General features: G+C 48.4%; 3 protein-coding genes across 7 annotated transcripts; 1 reads left to right on the top strand and 2 right to left on the bottom strand.

Moving 5' to 3' along the window:
• Positions 1-208: 208 nt before the first annotated feature.
• Positions 209-9,181, bottom strand: SLC39A1 (solute carrier family 39 member 1). Of its 4 annotated transcripts, XM_036756725.1 has the most exons (6): positions 8,650-9,181; positions 4,640-4,763; positions 3,961-4,126; positions 2,636-2,879; positions 2,228-2,358; positions 209-1,672 (listed from the first exon to the last, which is right to left on the bottom strand). In XM_036756725.1, the coding sequence occupies exons 4-6, from the start codon at positions 2,811-2,813 to the stop codon at positions 1,025-1,027; spliced, it is 957 nt and encodes a 318-aa protein (XP_036612620.1). In that variant the 5' UTR covers positions 2,814-2,879; positions 3,961-4,126; positions 4,640-4,763; positions 8,650-9,181; the 3' UTR covers positions 209-1,024. The 4 variants fall into 4 exon arrangements, with proteins under 4 accessions (XP_036612620.1, XP_036612619.1, XP_036612624.1 ...); XM_036756724.1 differs by lacking the exon at positions 4,640-4,763 and having other exon boundaries at positions 8,650-9,123; XM_036756726.1 differs by lacking the exon at positions 4,640-4,763 and having other exon boundaries at positions 327-1,672; positions 8,884-9,073.
• Positions 9,182-10,048: 867 nt separating this feature from the next.
• Positions 10,049-16,701, top strand: CREB3L4 (cAMP responsive element binding protein 3 like 4). Its single transcript, XM_036756723.1, has 9 exons — positions 10,049-10,219; positions 10,489-10,738; positions 11,358-11,479; positions 13,650-13,742; positions 13,942-14,048; positions 15,489-15,557; positions 15,654-15,738; positions 15,840-15,936; positions 16,054-16,701. Exons 1-9 carry the CDS (start codon positions 10,049-10,051, stop codon positions 16,227-16,229), a joined length of 1,170 nt encoding a protein of 389 aa, XP_036612618.1. The 3' UTR covers positions 16,230-16,701.
• A 35-nt stretch (positions 16,702-16,736) lies between these two features.
• On the bottom strand, positions 16,737-18,592 carry JTB (jumping translocation breakpoint). 2 transcript variants are annotated; one of them, XM_036755996.1, is made up of 5 exons: positions 18,109-18,592; positions 17,954-17,988; positions 17,597-17,682; positions 17,313-17,392; positions 16,737-17,115 (listed from the first exon to the last, which is right to left on the bottom strand). In XM_036755996.1, exons 1-5 carry the CDS (start codon positions 18,234-18,236, stop codon positions 16,938-16,940), a joined length of 507 nt encoding a protein of 168 aa, XP_036611891.1. In that variant the 5' UTR covers positions 18,237-18,592; the 3' UTR covers positions 16,737-16,937. The 2 variants fall into 2 exon arrangements, with proteins under 2 accessions (XP_036611891.1, XP_036611892.1); XM_036755997.1 differs by having other exon boundaries at positions 16,737-17,094; positions 18,109-18,588.
• Positions 18,593-20,562: the final 1,970 nt, after the last annotated feature.

Below are 20,562 nucleotides of genomic sequence, written 5' to 3'. Positions count from 1 at the left end.
AAGAGCGAGCAAAAATCTCGGGAGACGGGGCGGGGATGGGACGGTGGTGGGCGTGGGTGTGTCCGAAGCAGCCCGGGAGCCAGAGACTGGGGTTGAGTAACAGCTGGGAACCTCTGGAGCGTAGACTCTGCATTTCCCCTGCCAGCGCTCGCTGCTGTTGGGGCCTGTCTCCCTCCCTCCCCCACCACGGAAGACACAAACACTGGGATATAAGAACACCTTTTATTCGGGAAGCCGATCCCGGAAGCGTCAGTTTAGTAAAATAGATTATACAGAGCATATCCCTCTCCCTCCCAGTCCCCATCCCTCCCTCCCCTCCACCCACCCTCCTCCAAAAATACCCCTGAGAGGCGGGCCTCCAAGGCTTCTCTGGTACAAAAGGTTTAGGCAGTTCAGCCTTTGGCACCTGGGCAAGATCACCAGGTTCGATACTCACCCCCAGCCCCAGAGAGGGTGAAAGGTTTGAAAATCAACAGCAGGCAGCACAGTTCCCATTTAGCTGCCTGGCAACACCCAATACCAATGTGCTTTGTGAAAAGGGGGGAGGAGGAGTATTTGGCACTTTATAGGAGGATTGGAAGTTCAACTGAGGGCAGGGAACTTAGCTTGTAGATGTGTCAGCCATCATGCCCTTAAAAAAGTGAACATTGAAAAGGGGGCAGGGCCAGGAGAAGAAAAATGGGGCTTCTCCAGGAGAATAGAGGAATGGGATGAAATCGATACCCCTAGGGGCTCCAGATTCCTTTTCCACTCCTCATTCTCTGATGGCCCTACCCTTAGTGTCTCAGTCCTTGTATTCTACCACCTGTTCACAAGTCCCTTCGTCTTGTCTAGTGTTTTTTTAGTTTTCTTCTCCCCTCTTCACCTCCCCCCACATTGCTGGGGAGTTTTATCTTTGTCCTTTGTCTCGTGTTCTGATGGTCACTCTCTGGGGTCCTTACTATAACACCCACCAATGCACACCACCCCCCTACCCCATCATATGCACTTTCAGCTCCCAAGGCCCCCATACCTCCGAGGTCATTTAAACACGAATAAAAAGCAGACCAGTAAGCAGGGCAAAACCAGCCAGAAGCAAGATGACCTTGAGGATCCTCTGCTCAGAAGCAGCCAGTTCCTGGGGCAAGATCTCCAGGAAAGTGATATAGAGGAAGGTGCCGGCTGCCATACCTTCTAGCACTGATTGTGCCAGCTGGTGCAGAGGCCCTGCTGACTCTGCTAGTGCAGCCCCCAGCCCAATACCCAACGGTGTCATGCAGGAGAAGAGGACCCCACAAATGGCCACTACTTCACCCCGCAGCCGGCTCTGCAGTAGCCGTAGGGACAGACTGACAGCTAGTACTCCTTTGTGCAAGAGCAACGCCAGACACAGCTCCATTGCCCGGCCTCGCTCCCTCTGCAGCCCCACAGCAAGCCCTTCAAATACTGAGTGTAGGGAAAGTGAGAAGACCAGGACACAGGCCCTTAAGGCTGAAGGGGTAGGAGAAGTCCCATCAGCCATGGATCCATCGTGCCAGTGTGAAGGTGCAGTGCCTGATGTGCCCAGGAGTGCTCGAGTTTCCTCTCTTGGAAGGGGCCCTGATTGCTCTTTGTAAGCTAGCACAATCTGCTCCATCACCAGAACCAGAAAAAAACCCATGGCAAGAATGAACTCCTGCAGTGGGAACTGAAGCTGTGGAGGAAAGGAAAGGGGGGAAAAGCATTAAGAAGAGGCTTCACAGGTCTAAGAACAGACAAGTAGAGGAGAGAGGGCGCTGAGGAGATAAGAGGCTAGGGTACCATGATCTTTCCACCTTCATTTGCCCACTCTCCTGCCCACCTTGATACAGAGCTAAGTTTTGTCTCTGTTTTGGGCTCCTTTCCTTCACCCCCAACATCCTAGTTAGAGGTTGCTTTCTGGTCTCTTCCTAGTCTTCCCCAGACCCCCATTCTGTCGTCTTGTCCATTGTAGTAGAAAAGGTAAAGAGAAAAGCCCCAAAGCTGTGACTGCTAAGCACTCTTTACAGACTTAGAGGTCAGAGTGAAATACACAGAAGACTGTATCTACACTACACTTACGGAGCCATGCACAACAAAGATTTTAAACACAAATACACAAAAGTCTTATAAGTCACAGACAGGGTTATACACATGATCACACAAACCTGAGCAATTCATATGTGGTCAAAAACATAGACAACAAGAATCATATCTACCACACCACTTCCCCCCGGGGCTAGGTACTCACTGTGATTCGGAGAGCACTCAGGGCCTCATCTATGGCAGCCAGGTAGTCTGGAAGCAAGTCCAAGAGACAGGTAGCCAGAAAAACACCACCTGCGAAGCAGCTCACCAGGCTCAGGATTTTCTTTCTGGAGGCTATGGGAAGGGCAAGGGTGGCCAGAGAGAAACAATCGGTTTTTAAGCCTTCCTCCAGTAGCTGTCTCAGGAACCTCTTCTATTTCTGATCATTCTTGGATTCCCACAGCCACCCCAGAGCAGTCCTTTCCCCTGTGTGCCCTCCAAGCCCTCAGTCTTCTACCACAACTCCCCTAGATCCTTCTTTTTGTAGCTCCCGGGATCTACCCACCCTCACTCAAACCTAACCCCAGAGGTTGCCATGACATGGGAGGGAAAGAGGGAGAAATTATCCAACCTGAGGCCTCGAAGTTGGCGCTGGGACGTCGAAGCACGCAGATGGGCACTAGGCTACAAAACAGGGTGAGCACCAGCAGCACCACCAGGGCACCCATCTTTACCTCCAGCCCCACAGGCACTGCAGGCACAGCTTCTGGGCGCCACACCAGCCGTTCTGGCTCTTCCCAGGGCACCATGGTGGTGGTAGTTTGGAGGGCAGGGGGTGCCTAAGTTCCCTGTCCACACCTGTGAAATTCTTTGACCTGGTAAAAGATATGTGGAAATAAGGAGACTGGGAGGGGCACAGGGGGTAGCTGCAAGAGTCAGCTGAGTGCTGCCCCTCCACTCCACCCCAGTTACTTCCTGACCTCTACACCCGAGCTGACTCACCCCTTTCCAGGAACATTCCTCTCTCCCCTAGGACTTTATTCCTCCCGTGACCTCTGCAGAGGCCCAGCAAAGGGGGTGGGGTAAACTGAGGCATGGGGAAAGGATCAAAACATGTAACATCACACTAGGGACTTCCATCCCCCTTCCCCTGGGGCTTCCAAATAATGAGAGGGAGACTGCAAGGAGGTCATAACCCAAAAGAAGTCCGACCTCCAATGTCCACTTTACAGAGGGGTCCAAAAACCTGGAGGATAAAAGGGATGAAAACGAGCATATACAGAAGGGAATGGTCCTACAATGCGGTCAGCCCGAGGTAGGGGAGAAGCAGTCTAGGGGCGTCAGGCTTTCCCCCACCCCAAATCCTGGGACAACGAATCCCCTTACCCCATCCTAGGGAGTCTGGGTGAGAAAGGGGTGTTTGGGGAGTGACAAGAGCTGGAAGGAGGAAGGGGGCAAGAGCTCTGCCAGGGAGACAGCAGTGGGTTGGGTCAGGGGTACGGGAGGGGCCTGGAAGCTCGGGGAAGCTGCCTGGGGCCGCAAACGCTAGTCCCGGGACCCAGGGTTGGGGCGGGGGTGGGGGGAGTCGGGGAGAGGGGGAAGAGGCGGAGAGTCAGGATCGGAGGTTGAGACTCGAGGTCCCTGCCACCCTGGGGACAGTAGGAGTCCGGGACAGTGGGCTCCAGGGAGCCGGGTCTCGGCCTGGGACAGACCGCACTCACCTCGCAGGGGCCTCGCTACATTGCATCTGCTCCGTTCCGGCCTCCAGCCGGGAATTCCCGCCCCCTCCCCACTTCCCCGCACTCGACTTCCTCTGACCAATGACAGCGATGAGGGGGCGGAGCAAGACCAGGAGTTACATTACCCTAGAGCAATCAGAAACAGGCGGGGGGACGAGAGGGGGAATGGGGGCGGAGCCACCAGAGGACCCGAGGCCAAACACCCCTGGGAGCTTACCTGATTCCTGGGCCGGCTGATTTTCCAGCACCGTCTCCCAACGCTGACTGATCAGAAGCACCGAGGAATTTTCGGTTCTTTTTTTTAAGAGGGGCTACTGAAAGAGGAGGTGCGCTTCCACTACCCCAACGCAAGACCTCTTTTTGGAGGACGGAACTGTTTTTGCCTGCAAAATTCCAGGCACATAGTAAGCGCTTAATAAATGCTTGGGAGTGGACTGCCTGATTGCTATTCATTCAAGAGCCCCATTCTCCTACCGCCACGTGGGAAGATATCTTTGGGGAGTGGGTGCTTTTTATGGCCTAGTCCTGGGGTACGTCTGGGTCTCGGCAGAATAAAGGGAAGTCTTTAGCCAAATGATATGACCACGAGAAGTCTTGGGACACAGAGGAAAAGCAAAGCTAAATTAGGAAATCCCCTTCTCGGAAAGATTTACTAGCTTGCAAAAGTGACCCGAGAATTTGTGAATCGGTCAGAACCGCGCATTCCCACAGCCCTAAGTGATTTGGTTAAAGGAGTAGCCTGAGACACAAAGAGATTAAATCATTCTTCCCCCGCCCCGGGTCATGCAATTAGAAAGTGTCAATGTCTTGACTAGATTTGACAATCAAGTATCTATCTAGCATTTACATAAAAGTTAAAAACCGAAAGATATTCTTATCTTAAAAAGAGGAAGTACCTTGACTAAAGAAAGTAAGATTTGAGCTGAGATTGGAAGGAAGTCAAAAGGCAGAATTGAAGAGGGACAGCATTTCAGGCATGGGGGACAACCAGTAAAAAGTGGAGTCAGGAGATGAAATGTCCTGTTCAAGGAGCAGAAAGAAGGCTAGTATTACTGAATATGTGGGCAGCGGATAGAGTGCTGGGCCTGGACTAGCTGTATGACCCTGGGCAAGTCACTTAACCCTGTTTGCCACAGTTTCCTCATCTGTAAAATGAGCTGGAGAAGGAAATGGTAAACCACTCTAGTATCTTTGCCAAGAAAACCCCAAAAGGGGTCATGACTGAACGACAGAATAACGTGGAGGGGAGTAAAGTGTAATAAGGCTGGACAAATGGGAAGAGGCCAAGTTGTGAAAAGCTTTCAACGCCAGACAGTATTTTATATTTGATTCTAGAGGTAAAGGGGAGCTAATAGACTTTATTGAGTAGTAGAGTGAAGTGGTCACCCTTGTTCTAAGAAAATTACTTTAGCAGCTGAATGGAGGATGGATTGGAGTGGAAAAATCAATCAGAAGGCTATTATAACAGTCCAGGCTTGAGATGATGAGAGCTTGCATCAGTGGTACATTAGACTGACTATTAGAAACAGTAGATTGTGAACTCCTAGAGGGGAGGACTGCCTTTTGCCTTATTTTGTAGCCCAAGTGCTTAGCACTGTGTCTGGAACACGGTAGGGGCTTAATTAATGTTGACTGATTGATTTGTGGCTGTGTGAGTAAACAGATGGGGAATATATGAGAGATATTCTGGAAGCAGACACGAGCTTTCACAGAGAATTGGATACTGTGGAGTGATTATGACAGCAAAGTTGAAGATGACACTGAGGTTATAAGCCTGAGTGACCAGGAGGATGGTGATTTCCTTTGAAAGTAATAGGAAAGTTTGGAAGAGGGGAAGGGGATATGAGTTCTGTTTTGGAGATGTTACATTTGAGGTGTTTATGGGACATCCAGTTTGATTTGAACCAGGTAACTGCAAGAAGAACACCTGATCCAAAATATCAGGATGCCTCAAACAGAGCACACCCTTCAAAAAAGTCCTGCAGATTGACTGGACCCTATGACTGGAGGGCAGGGCCACTGCCTCCAGGGCCCAAGACTAGAAAGGACTAGAAAGGTCCAAGACCTTTATTTAAAGAGGGGCCTCCCAGCTACACTATCTGGCTACAAATCACAGAACACCACAACTTCTGAAGAACTGCAATGACAAGTAAGACAAAGAGTAATGGAAAGAGCCATGATGAGAGTAAGTAGGCCCCATCGTGTTATCAATGATGACTTGCAGAAGAGATGTGGCAACACTAATCATAGCATTTATATAAAATTTGCACAGTGCTTTACAAAGATCTCATTTGATCCTCACAGCGTCCCTGGGAGGTAGGTGCTATTATTATCCCCATTTTACAGACGAGGAAACTAAGGAAGATAGAGCTTAGATTTACAGTGTCTTAAGTCTTATGGGTCACACAGCTAAGAATCTGAGGCTATCTCTGAACCCAGGTCTCCCCCACTCTAAATCCAGCTGGTCTTATCCACCGTGCCATCTAGCTACCTGAATGGTTTATGAAGGAGGGGCATGTCAACAAAACAAGTAATTAAGCAAAGAATATATCCAAATTTTCCTATAAATCATCAGACATGATAATATAATATATATATTTAATAGAGATATAGGCTGGCATGTATATGTTATCTAATCTAATAATGTAATATATACATATCCTAAACCAGAAATATCAAAGATGCAGCCTACAAAACTCCCCAGTACAGCCCCAACCAGATTAAAATGTAATTGGAAAATATTTAACAATATAAGTAAAAATATAATAAAACATAGATAATGTTAACATGTGGTTTTCTAAGACAATATGCAACCTACAAAAATCCTTATTTAGGTTTAGTGGCCCCTGTTTCTATTTGAGTTGTGTGTATGTGCGTGCGTGCGTGCGTGTGTAATACTTTCCTAAGGTCTTAATGCTTTTTTTCCCCCATTCATTTATAATCAGAAAAGTAAATGGGTGATCATGCTGTAAGAATGAGTCTGCCTGAGTGGTACGATGATAATGAAACATTCAAAGAATAATAAGGTCTATAAAACACTGGGTAGCTATCCTCTGAAGAATTACGGGGAAGTAGGGACAAGTTTATCTTGTTTTGCTTATTTACTTGCTTAATATGTTACCCATTTCATATACTTTACAATCATCTCTGGTACAGCCTCCCTTTCCTGACTTCCATTTCCTTTAGCTATCTATATACATATGGGATGGCCTTCCCCATTTTTAAATTTGTAGCTTTCGCACATTCCTGAGGTATAAATGTTCCACATTTTTTTTAAAGTCCTCCACAAAACCTCTTCCTATTCCTCCTCCCAAGTCTATAATAATCCTTCCCCCTTCGGACCTCACACCTCTCAGGAGTTATTTTGAATTTTGCTTGTCTGTATTCCCCCAGCTGGATTATAAATTCTGAGAGTTAGGTCCCAAATATTATCCACACTATACTATTTCCTTCCTCCCTACCCCTTACAAATTACCATCTTTAACAAGTAATTTAGTTGGGGGCTGCTAGGTGATGGGTGATTAGAGCCCCCCTGGCCCTGGAGTCAGGAATCCAGTTTGAATTCAAATCTGACCTCAGACCCCAACTATGTAAAAGATCCTGGGGAAGTCACTTAACCCCAGATTGCCTTAAAAAAGCAAACAGACAAATAAGCAATTTAGCTCAGTAGGCCCTTAGTCAATTGAAAGGGTGGGGGTGATTATTTACTCAACTCCTCTTAACGTAAGTGATAACTTGCTCTAAATAGGCTGGAGAATCTGCTCCGGACTGGCCGGACCCTAGGGCAGGGATCCTTAATCATTAGTGTGGCACGGTGGCAGAAGTGTGCCCTGAGCCTGCCTAAGTAGCCCCCAGGGGCACACGGCTAAATTTTTAGCATGATCATTTACACCTCAGGAATCAGCGAGAGCTACAAATCTGGGCTTGGAGAGCCGGGTTGTTAAAACATTTACCAACATTCCTATGTATGGACTCTTTTGACAGTCTGGTGAAGCCTATGGACGAATCAGAATAAAGTTTTAAAATATGGTAGAATATGTAGGATTATAAAGTAAACTAATTATATTGAAATCATTGTAAAATTTTTAAAATCAAAGTTCCCAAACCCCAGGTGAGAAGCCTGCTCTAGACATCCTTTTTAAAGGAACCATGTGGAGAAGGAGGTAATTCCAGAGGCTGGAGCCGACTCTTGTCTCTCTGGCACAGCCCTGAGAAAGAACTGAGGTTGGTGAGGAGGGAAGGGGAGAAGACTAGGCTTTGGCATCCCAGAAATAGGAAGGACTTCAGCAATCAGCTGTGAATGACCTTTTGCCAAATGTTCTCTAAGCTTGAGTTCAATATCCCATGGACTCTTGTATGTTTTTGTGGTAAGGTGATAGACTTCTGGAATCTGTTTTGTACTAATGTAAGGTAATGCCTTGGTAAATATCTCTTTCTCAATTGATCATCTGGAATGGGGACACACCGCTGGGGCTTAAGCTCATGGCTTTAGAGAATCACCCTTGACTCCTCAGTAGTACCCCCGAGGGAGGGGATATGTGGCCAAGCTCTTCGGACCCACCTCATCAGTGGGAGTGAAACTGGGGATATGGGCCACAAAATACTTATTACGTGAAGTTACACATTACCAAAAGTGAAGCCTTTTGAAACTGAAACATTTAACCACATCCAGGGCTCCAGGGATGGTTTCAGGAACGGCAGCTCTGCCTGTTGCTTTGCATTAATCTGAGAAATCCTCTGAGAAATCTTGATTTGCAGTATTAAAGGTGAACAATACACGAGGAAGGGAAAATCCAAAGGCTTCCCTAGCCAAGTCTTTCAGAATGCAAATCGCCAAGAGTTTAAGATCCAGACCCCGCCCCCCCTTTTGCCCCCTCCCAAGCAAACAATTCCTCTGAGGCCTTACCTCTTATCCAACTCACCACCCACTTTTCACCGACCCTTACGGATCCGGAGCACCCGGGCTACTGTTTGGCTCGGGGTTTGCACAGGCTCTTTCAGGGAAGCGGTTGGCTTACATGTTTATTCAGCAAATATCCATTATTATACTCGCAGTGAATTCCGCCACATACGAAACGCCCATGATAAAAAGCGGAGACTGAAATATGTTCGTCAAACCATTTCCAAATGAGTTCTTTACCATTTCGGATGTCCCAGACCTCTGTTCCCCTCGGTTAGTCTCAGTAACCGAGTTTATCTTCAAGGCTGCTGTTCATCAAGCCGCATAAAACTCACTGACGCCACAGGAGGAGGAGCCAGCCAGTTAGCATGTGGCTTTCTGCCTGATTATTGCAAGCGTGTCCCGAGGCTAAAGACAAAAGTTAGTTCTCTGCCCCAGTGATAACTGAAACTAGGTCACGTGGGAGACTCTTCTCCTTCCTTCTCTCCTCCCAGCCACGAACTTTTCCTCGGCTTCATTCCAACTTCTCCGGCCCCGCCTCCTCTCCAGCCGAGGGACCCAGTTCCTTCCTGACAAATAAGTGTTGCCGCCTCATCAGTCCGAGTTCTCCCTCCAGAAGCCTATTAAACCCAACTGGGGGCGTGGCTGTTCACCTATTGTCACCCCCAGAAGAGACCAAAGTGAGTAAAAGTAAGTGTGGGGCAACACGATTGGCTGGAAAAGATGTCCCTCAAAATCCTAGGGTTTTTATTTTGTTGTTTGTTTGAAACAGCAGAATCTCTAGAAAGTGTAAAGCAAGGGCCGAAAGGGTGAGGGGTACCCTGAAGCCTACAGACTTTGAAGCCCGTTTCAACCAACTCTGCGGACCCCTCTTATCAGGACTATGATCCCAGTACCTAGGGATACTGAAGCCTACTCTGCCCTCCCGGTGGTGGGGAAGGAATTCCCTGCCCCTGGGATCAGGAGAGCCCCCCACTCAAGAAAACAATTGTACCGCCTAGTCTGCTAGGCCTGATTGTGAGGCAGAAGAGGAATCCGAGGCATAAAAGATATGTGTGCATAACCCTTCTCAGAACGTGGGGTCCCAATCCTGAGAATCTCTTTGCTAGCCACCACCCCCTTACCAAAGCTCCTGAAGGGGGCGGGGCTGGGTGTTGGCAGGTCCGGGATGTGAGATCCTGGATGAAAGAAAAGGTGTAGTGTTTGGTAGTGTTTGGGGCCTGCCAGAAAGCAGGGCAGAATAGTGCGCAGGGGTCCAGCTTCACCCAATTGGCAAACAAGGCGAGGGAAGTGAACAGGGAAGGGGAAGGGGAAGGGGAAGGGGGAGAAATCACCTAGAGCTGGGGTTGAGGGAAAAGAAGGATTCTCACCCTCCCTCCTACTGCGCCCCCCCCCCATGAAAAATATGGAACTTGGTGACCCAGAACTGCTGGATATCTTGTTGGAACCTTCAGAAGACATAACCGTGTGGGCCTTCCCAGAGCTGGCAGGCCCCTCCTCATTCCAAGAGCCAGAGCGAACTGGACAGCAAGATCCAGGGCTGGAAGGCTGGGAACCCGGTGGGAGCAGCAGCTGTGTGAGTGTGAAGGCTGGGCAGTAGTGTGGGAAGGGGAGCAGAAAATGGGGGTGGGTGGTGCAGCCCAAAAAGAAGGCCAAATAAGGAATAATGGAGCTCCAGGCTCAAAAATGGCCTGTAGGTAGGTTCCCTAGATTGGGGATGAAATGTCCTATTGCTTCCCACCTCCACAGAAGAAAGCAGCTGAAACTGTAGCATTAGGTATCCTGGGCAGACTTTGGAAAGATTTCCCGTTTCTACATACACATGCCTCCCCTTCATTGTCCCAGGGCCTGCAGGAGAGTGAGCCTGACGATTTCTTGAACCTACTCATTGACCCCAATGAGGTCTATCAGTCCAGAGTTTCTCCAGGAAGTGACAGCGATATCTCTGAGGAGCCTGGTCATCCAGACAGCCCCCCAGCCCCCATGGCTCTCAGTCCTCCTGCCTTCTATGAGGTTGTCTATGAGACTGGGGCCCTAGAAGGGCTGCAAGGAGAAAATGGCCCCACCAGCTCTGGGCTCATCTCTATCCAGCTAGGTCAGTGTCTCTTCCCTTCCTGCCAGTCAAACCCTAACCTTAACCCTCTGTTCTGTACAATGCAAACTCCATCTGTCATCTCAGTATCTTTATACTGACCATCTCATGCCTTGGAATGCATTCCTTCCTCTCTTCCACCTCATAGAATTCTTTCTTCAAGGTGACGCTCAAGCAACACTTCCTATGAAGAAGCTTTTCCTACATCTCCTCAATGACTACTCTTTCCCTGCTTAATAACTTAATATTTAGCTACATTGTACTTACTGCATAGCCATATATTCATGTATACATACATTGGGCTTCCCATCAGACTGTAAGCTCTTTGAAGAGAGATATTGTTTCATTCTTTCTGTTTTTATCCCTAGAACCTTCCAGTGTCTGATGCAAAGAAGGCACTTGATAAATACTTGCTGATTAATTAATTGGTGGGTGGAGGTGCAACATTGATTTCTAGGTCTCCAGCTTGGGTCCTCCCTCTCCATCTCAGATCAGTGCTGACTTTGTACTGTCTCCAGTTCCCATCTGTAATTCTGGCAGTTCACTTGGTCTGCTTCCAGACCCCCTCCTTCCCCCCAGGCCAATTCTGATCTCCTAGCCTTCTATTTGTCCATCTGCCCAGGTCAGTGGAGCCCCCCACTGCTGATCCCTGATGCCTGCATCATCAGTGAGCCTCCAGCTGGTCCTCCTGCCCACCCAGAGTCCAGAGTAGGTACAGGAGTCCTGGTGCCTCCTGAGACACTGGTGAGTCCTTTTGGCTGCTTTCCTTTTCTCTCCCTATACCAAATACAGAGTTCAAACACTGGGTACCTGCAAAAAGAGACAGGGGAGGTAGATGACAGGTATAATGGGTACACAAATGAGGTTCAGGATGTGCACCAAGGACCAACTCTGCCTGCAAAAATAGCAAGATAGTGGAAATAATTGACTTAAGACAAGAAAGAGACTGGGGTGAGATATAGGTTAAGATACAACTGCTACCCAGTCAGCTCAGGAAAACCTATCATGCTTGCCAGAACAAGACAGACCTGTGCAAGGAACTGATCCAGCATAATTGGGGTCAGGGAAGGCAAGGAGAGAGTCATGATAATGCTTCCTCAGGTAGACACCACAGAATCCTCCTGCCGTCCCAAAGGACAGGCCGACTTAGGAGTCGTACAAAAGCTCAGGCCTCTTTCCTTTCCCTGACATAGAAAAGCAATTCCCAGGCAAGGAGGGCAATGTCCAGTTGTTCCTCTGGGAGCCACATGTGGAATAGGGCCAGTAATGACATTTCATAAACAGACAGTACTTTCTAAGTTACAAAAGGCTTAACATGAGTAATGTTTGAGTTCTACAAGAGTACTATGAGATGAGCAGAGCAAATACAATTATCTCTAATTTTACAGATAAGAAAGAGGTTTAAGTGACTTGCCCAAGGTTCCAAGGAGAGTCTATAGTGAACAGGTTATTGACTGTCCTGGGAGTCTCCAGGAGCACACCACCTCCCCACTGAGAAGACATGGTGCCTGCTTTAGGGAACTCCAAATTGAAGGTATTAATTGTCAAGGGCCTTGAACTTGCAGGCAAGAGAAAACTGGGTTTGAATCCTGATTTTGACTTATTAACTGTATGATTCTCATCAATAAATTGGGGATATTTCCCTTATTTACTTCACAGTGCTTCTCCAAGGAGAGTGCTTCTGTAAATTTTAAGAGCATCTGAGAAATCTCTAGTATTGTAGACAGAGGGCTGGTCTTGGATTTAGGAAGAGCTGGCTTCAAATCCTGACACTTGTTGGGAGACCTTGGAAAAGTCACTTGACCCTTCTAAGCCTCAGTTTCCTCATCTGTAAAATGAGGATAATTAAGAACACTTACCTTAGGGTGTTGTGAATGAGAAAATGTACATGAAATGCTTTCAAATCTTAAAGTGCCCTTTAAATGTTGGTTGGTGTTGCTGATGATGACCTTTATTCTAAGCTACAGCCCCAAAATGGGACCAAGGCAAATCTCAGGATAAATGGGAGACGAAAAAATGCCAGCACGGACAGGAAGGTGCCATCAAGGGGTTTCTTGGGGAGAACTGAGGCATTCAGGCTTCTCCTCTGCTCAGAGCCCTCCCTCCACAGCCTATAACTGCTGAAGCCCTTGGGCGAAAAGACATCATCCCCTTAATACCTTCTCCAGAGTCTTTTCACATGAGATGTGGTATAAAGTCCTTGCTAGAAATCCCAGTTGGCAGGGAGGCCTCTGCCCCAGGAATAGCTTCAGCTGGAAACCAGAACCATACAGCTTTCCTGGGCTCAGAACCCTTCATCCCTCACTGCCTGGAAGCTGTCACCATCCATAAGTCTGTCTGTCCCAGTACTATGATGAAAAATAAGGTAAATGTCCCCATTTGTTAATGAGAAAACTAAATATCAGAAAAGTTAAGGAACTTGTCCAGAGTCATACAGTTAATAAACCAGAACCAAGATTTCAAACCCAGTTCTCTCCTAACAGCAAGTTCAAGGCCTCTGGATTGAGAGTTCCCTAAAAGAGGTGCCATGCTTTCTCATGGGAGAAGGGGAATGCTCCTGGGGTCTGTCTCAATCATTATCAATTTGTGATGCCCTTTCCCTATAATTTCAGTAGCTCTGCCCCTTTCAGGTCTGTCTTCTCCCAGTATCTAGAGTAACTGTTGGAATGATGTCTTGGGAACTGTCCACTGGGAATTCCCAGGACTTGAAATATTTGTTTTTAACATGAATGGAATGGCAAAAAGAAAGGCCTCAGTTCCTGTTCCATGTTGTTCCAAACCCCATACACTGAACTCTGAATTCTCTGTTTTCCTTGGAATTTCCAGATGGGAAAGGGCAAGTAAAAAGGTCTGCATGCTAACAGGCAGGAATTCTCCTTCCCATCTTCTCCCTCTCTTCTCTGTTGCCCACTAGCTGCACTGCCCAGCATTGTTCCTGACAGATGAGGAGAAGCGGCTATTGGGACAAGAAGGGGTATCTCTCCCCTACCACCTACCCCTCACCAAGGTAAGCCCTTCTTTGAACATACTAATAGGTCCTCATGTCCCCTGAGGAGCCAGGACCTCAGGAAACAGTGGGGAAATGGGAAGGGTTCAACTTAAACATCAAGTCAATCGTTACTGGCCTACTGCTCTATACCAGATATTTCACTAAAAACTGTGGAGCTAAGAGCTCAGCACTAAGCACTGTTCTTCTGGGTCCCCAGGCAGAGGAAAGAGTCCTTAAGAAGGTGCGGAGGAAAATCAGAAACAAGCAGTCTGCTCAGGATAGCCGGAGACGCAAGAAAGAATACATAGATGGTCTGGAGACTAGGTATGTACTTCATCGTACCCCAATGTGAGCCCTTAGCCTCTTCCCCAATCCATGCCAAGGTACAGATCACATGGGCAGCAAAGTCATACTTTGTTCTCTTCAGTTACCAATCATCTTTCATTTGCCAGATCTGAACATCTCTTCTCTCTAGCATTTGATAGCAATGGCCACCATCGTCTCTGATTTCCATATACTTCCTCCTCCTCCTGATTGCTTCTCAGTCCCCTTGGCTGGTTTATCATCCATATCGAGTCCCCTAATTTTGAGTGTATCCCAAGACAATGCCCCAAGCCCCAGAATTTCCCTCACTTGGTGACTATCACTCATGGGTTTATCATCTCTATGCAGATGACTTCTTGATCTATGCATTCAGTACCACTCTCTTGAGCTCTCACAAACATTTCAAACTCAGTACACCTAAAATAGAACTCTTCAGCTTTCTCCCCCAAACCAACCCCTCTTCCAAACTTTCCTATTTCTGCCAAAGTCACAACCATTCTTTTATTCTCCTGGGTGGCTCCTCACTCTTTTCCCTCTTCTGTATCTAATCAGTTGCCAGACCTTGTTTTGACATCTTTCTCATCCAGCCTCTTCTCCCTACCCACACAGCCATCACTCTATGCCAGGCCTTCACATCTTACCTGGAGGTTGTAATAGCCTCCTAATTGGTGTCCCTGCCTCAAGTCTCTCCTCAATTCCATCTATTCTCCACACAGCTGAAAGTGACTGGCCCCCCATAATGGCCCCCTAGGATTGAAAACACTCTTCTGGCATTTACAGCCTTTCATAACCTGGTCCCAGCTTATCTTTTCTACCTCATGCTATATTATTCCCCTTCCTACACGAAGCAGGACAAATTAGCCTTCATTCTTATACGGTGTTATTTGACCCAGACAAAGTTACTTTGAAAGAATATTGGTGAATCTGACAAAAATAGGGAAGTTTAGGAGAGAGGGTTTGGGAAAAAAAGTTGTTTTGGACCAACTGAGTTTGAGATATCTATGGGACACTTACTTTGAAAGGTCCAGTAGGCATTTGGTGATACAGGAGAGGGACTCAGCAGAGACTGGGGCTGCTATACGTAGAATACATTGCTTTCTCCTCCTCACCTCAGCCTCTTAGAATTCCTACTTTCCTTTAAGACTCTGCTCAAGCACTGCCTTCCACGGTCCTTCCTGCTCCCCCAGCAACTGGTGTGCTCCCTTCCAAAAACACCTGATACTTATTTTGTATTAACGTAAGATCTTTTCTCTCCCGATAGAATGTAAGTGTGAGGGAAGGGACTGTTTCCATTTTGTCTCTTTATCTTTAATGCCTAGCAAGTGGAAGGAACAGAAGTGCTTTGCTGATTATGTAGGTAAACATAAGCACACTGACTTGCTCACCTGGTTTGGGTACCATGTGATCCCCAGACCTAAGTCTCTTTCCCCCTCACCCCAGGGTGGCTGCCTGTTCTGTGCAGAATCAGCAGCTACAGAAGAAGCTGCAGGAGCTGGAGAGACACAATGTGTGAGTGGAACAGAGGTGGTGGAGGGGACACACAGGTGATTTCTGCTGTGGTCAGAAGACCAGAAACACAAAATCTCTTTTTCCCTCCCGTACTAGCTCCTTAGTGGCCCAACTTCAACAACTCCAGGCACTAATTGCTCAGACCTCTAACAAGGCAGCCCAGACCAGCACCTGTGTCCTGGTAATGGTCCCTCCCCCACCCCCATCTAAATTTGTCATCCCCTCTCCTTCCCTCATTTTGACACTAGATTTCTGCTTACCAAATTTCTCTCCTTTTTCTAGATCCTCATGTTCTCCTTAATCCTCATCATCCTTCCCAGCTTCAGCCCCTTTCCCAGGGAACAGCCAACTGGGCCTGACACTTACAAGCCTAGTGGAGGTGAGATGTTGTGGCAACTATCAGTGTGGGTGATGAAAGGTCATCTTTGCCAAGCAAAGGGCAACAGGCTAGAGCCCAGGAAAATTCTCACCCTAAACCTTTTCCTTCACTCTTCAGTTATCTCCAGAAACATCTTGACTCACAGGGATGTGCCTGACAGCCTGAGAACCCTGGTATCACAGTCTGGAGACAGGGATGTCAATGGTTCCTCAGAGGCAGTGCTGAAGGAGGGTGGGAAGCAGCCAGGCCACAGGGAGAAGGGCAGACCTGTGCAGCATGCTGATGAGATGTAAGGCAGATTTGGAAAAAGGGTGAAGGGCCTGGGAGGCCACCACAAAAATCATTCAACTCCTGGGATTGAGATACCCCTGACCACTCCCCCACCTCACCAGTCTTCACACCCTATGGCAGCAGACTGGAATAGGATGTTACTTTAGAGAAACTGAGGTAGTACCCTTCCCTAGTTCCCTAACGGGGCCAGCAACTTATTCTCCCAATGTAAGTAACATAAAATAAGGTGAAGAGTTTGAGCTCCTGTAAGTGGAGCAATTTGGGGGCAGGGAGAGAAGAGGGATGTTGCTTTAAAATAAACTTATAACTTCTATCTGGTGTATAAACTTAACCTCCATTTGGTTTCATGGATCTCCTAGTAGTGTATACTCAGACAGACTCACTTAAGCCTCATACACTGTAGCGGGAGAAAGGAAACAAAGTTGAGGAGACTGAGGACATGGCTGCTTCCCACAATCTATTGTTTTGTTCTCACCCCCCTCCCCCCAAACAAATAAAACTATCATTAGTTGTGGGGTTGTTTTTATTTTATTCTTTCATTATCAAGGAGACAAAAGGTGAAGGGCAAAGGGAAGAAGATGAAAGAATAGGGTTCCAGGGGCCAGGGTCACCCCATACAACCTTCTCCCCATCAGGCCAGCTGTTACCCTTCTCCACCAGGCCCTCTTGGGGCAAAAGGCTTGGATGCTGGGATATCAGGGGCCAGGAGCTTATATGGACTCAATCTGTTTTCGGACCTTTTCCAGGGCCTTTCGGTCCAGTGATCTCTGACGAAGGATCACAAGGCAGGCAAAGACTGCAGCCACTCCCACCACAGCCCCCTCAAACTTCCAAAACAGGTGTCGCTCCATCATTGCTGAGCGGCAGCTGAGACAGCAGGGAAACAATCTATCACAGCCAGTAGTGCAAACATCAAAATTTGATTAAACCCCTCTCAGTTTAACCCCCATCCCAATAAACCCATTTAAAGAGAAAGGTGGGGAGGGAGGGAGGGAGGGGAAGAACAGGGAGAGGAGGAGCAATCTGTCAAATCAGCTACAATGGAGTGTCTGGCCTTGGCAGAGGGGAGGTAAGGGGAGACTGACCTTTTAAACTCATCTCTCTTGGAGGAGGAACAACTGATTTTCTCCACAAAGCCAGTGGTACCACACTCAGGAGTGGTCTTCTGTGGAGGAGGAATGGGGAGTAGAGGGAATAATTAGGATGTGACTAGGAAAGGGCCAATAAGGCTTTGGGACAGCTGCTGAGATCTATGGCTCGGAGATACGCAAGAATGAGAGGGAAAGATTGGCTTTTCCACCAAAAGAGAGAGGGGGAAGGGGGAGGAAGAGAGAAGAGTGAATGTAGATAAACGGTGCAGTACACTCACAGCCTGGAAGGTAGTGCAAGGGGCACACTCCTCAGCCACCACAAAGTCCTCCACCAACCAGCACGGCATGGACACCAAGGTGCTTGCTGGAAAGTGAGACAAAAGCCAAGCACCCATGCCCAGATGACTTCACTGTCCGTGGGATGGAGGACCACCCTCCTGCGTGATCGTGACAAAAACGCCCATCTGATGCTGGTTCTGCTCCCTCCCACCCCCGGGTTCCCTCCTCATTAAGACGTGCCATCCTCTCCATCCCTTGCTGGGGGCGCCCTCCACCTCCTGCTCCCCCACCCCATTTTCTCCCATCCTGCCGAGGGAGGGCCGGCACGGGCAACCTCGGTACCCCTGGCCACCTACCCGACTGCTTCTCCCTGGCGGCGGCCTCGGTCAGGCTGCGGAGAGAGGAGGGCGCGGGTTAGGGAGCAGACGCCCGAGCCGCGGTGCTCACCAGCCCAGGGACCTGACACTGACCCCGGGGGCGCGCGCCAGGGTCCCCTCCCCCTCCCGCTCACCCAAGCTCCAAGAAGAAGAGGAAGAGCACCCAGCCGAAGAAGACGAGGAGGCCCCGCGGGTGGCAGGGCGGCGTGTCGGGGACATCGATCCAATACGGCTCACGATGAGTCGGGAGCAATGGCCGCATGGCGCCGCACCTGCCGAGACAAAGGCGTCTGGGGCCGGACCGACAGGCGGGAGGCGCTCGCCCACCTCAGCCCAGCCCCTCCGCCGCTGGACTGAGACTCGCCCCCGCAGCACTCCCAGCAGTCCCCGCGAAAGGACGGGAGGTGGGGGGGGGAGAAAGGAAGGGGGTACTGTCGCGACCGCAGGCGCGATCGCAATGGGGGCGTGTCTGTCGCGGCCGCTCGGCCCCGTATGGGAGGGCTTAGGGAGGAAAATCCCGCTGAGCAGACGCGCCTCAGGAACGAGACAGACGCTCATTCAGCCTTCCGCTCCCGGCACCGCCATGTTGTCGCGCGAGAGACTCTGGGACACTCCCCTTTCCGCTCACTCCCCAGCCCCAGAGACTGAAAAGATGAGTCCTGGCAGTGGGCGGTGCCAGCAAAGGCAGGGGTTATTTCCTCCCCCACCACCCAGCCCTGTCTACAGGCCTATCCCTAGCTCTCGCGCGTGGCATTATGGTAATTGTAGTTCTCTCCGGATGTATGGGGGGCACTGCCTTCTGGGAATTGCAGTTCTCAGCTGGGTCGACTTTCACGTATAGAGATCCCTGGCGCGTAGCCGCTGTTCGGTTTTCCGGCTGGGAGCGTCTTTTTTTGGGCTGGTGGGGAGGAATGCAGGGGTTGTTTATTAAGAGTACCTTGCTTTCCCTACGTTTAGATCCCAGTTCACGTACTTAGATGTTAGATTCGTAATCCAAACAAAGATTCTGGTGTTTCTGCTGCATGAGTTAACTCCATTCCTCATATAATTTATGACCCAAACCCAAAATTTAGGGTTTTTACAGATTAGGCTTAACATTGGGGTCTTTTCACTGAGATTTGCGGGATAGGGGCTCATTTCCTCAGCTCTGGATCCGAGGGATCCAGATCTCCCTCAGGGAGATGAAATCAAATGCTGTCGCAGACACTAACTGTGTGACCCTGGGCAAGTCATTTGTCTTCCTCAATTTCCACAAATGTAAAATGAGATAATAATGGCACCTTCCTCCCAGGGTTGTTGTGAGTGTCAAATGAAATAATATTTTTAAAACACTTAGCATGGTGCCTGGCACATAGTAGGCACGATAAATTCACTTCCCTTTTCCTTCTCACCAGTCTTCTTGGGAATATTTAGCATATCTAGATCCATTTGGAAACGGGGAAGAGCCCTCAGCATTCACATGACAGGCTAATAAAAGTTCAAATACAACACAAATTTTGTTTAACCCAATAAAAAGATGGCAAAGGAATTGCACCAAACTCATAAAGTCAAAACAACTCTCCTTCCCTCTTTTATAGGTCTCCTTTCCCCCCAGGGGCCAATATAGTCCTCTAGATTTAGAAGACCAGATTAGGATTGAATTCCCTCTGTCCCAATCACCCAAAGAAGGGACAAGTACTTGGAATTTCTGCAGACGTGCATTGTCCACATAACTCAGTGCAAGGTCAGAATCCAGCCTCCTTCCTCTATGTTCCTCGCTGCTCCTTGGTCTAAAAACTCCACCACGCTGCTCTCTAAAGACTGTGGGATTCCCTAGAGAGCCCTCGCAAATATTCGACCTTCCTCTCCAGAGGGGGGTCCAGAGTGTAGCCCCTCCTCTTTGCCTCCTTTTCTCTTCTCCATTGCTGCCTTTTTCTCTATGGCCTCAGTTCTAATTTCTCCACCTGGCTCCAGTTTCCCTTTAAGTGATCAAGTGCAAGGGTGTAGCCCAGGTGTACAACAGATCATCCTTCTTGGGCTATTAAAAGAGGGAAAGGCAAATACTCAGGGCAAGAGTACACACTTCATCAACATTTAACCTTGTTAAAGAGACACTCAGGGATTCAGGGAAGCATACTAGGTAGGTTCTTCCTGAGCATACTATATACATTCAAAGTTCCTATGCCCACATTTGACAAGAGCCTAGATTCTCTGATCGCTGACTGACTGGAAAGAGAATTGGTTTGTAGTTACTGAAATACAATATAAAACTTGATTTTTTTTCCACCTCCAAAAACAAATGAATTTCTCTTTGCTTCTGACCCTCTTAGATGAAGGATGCCTATTGCCCAGATTATCACATGCATTTGGATGGACCGTCCACATGACTGGTATCTTGGCGTACGATGTAGATGGACAATTGTAGAGGAAAAAGAGAAAGGGCTGGATTGCATTTGGGAAATTGTGCAGTGCTTTTGAAGACCCCCAAGTTTCTCCTTGAAGTGTAATCTCCTCATTTTAATGTGTATATCTTTCCAGAGATACTTTGCAACACACAGTTTCTGATGAATCAAAATTTTAATAAACTGGATGGTCTTGTGGAGACATAC

This window comes from Trichosurus vulpecula, chromosome 4 (genome assembly GCF_011100635.1).
Source record: "Trichosurus vulpecula isolate mTriVul1 chromosome 4, mTriVul1.pri, whole genome shotgun sequence".
NCBI lineage: Eukaryota > Metazoa > Chordata > Mammalia > Diprotodontia > Phalangeridae > Trichosurus > Trichosurus vulpecula.
Note: the sequence above shows the minus strand (reverse complement) of the source record. Positions and strands in the feature narration are given on the sequence as shown.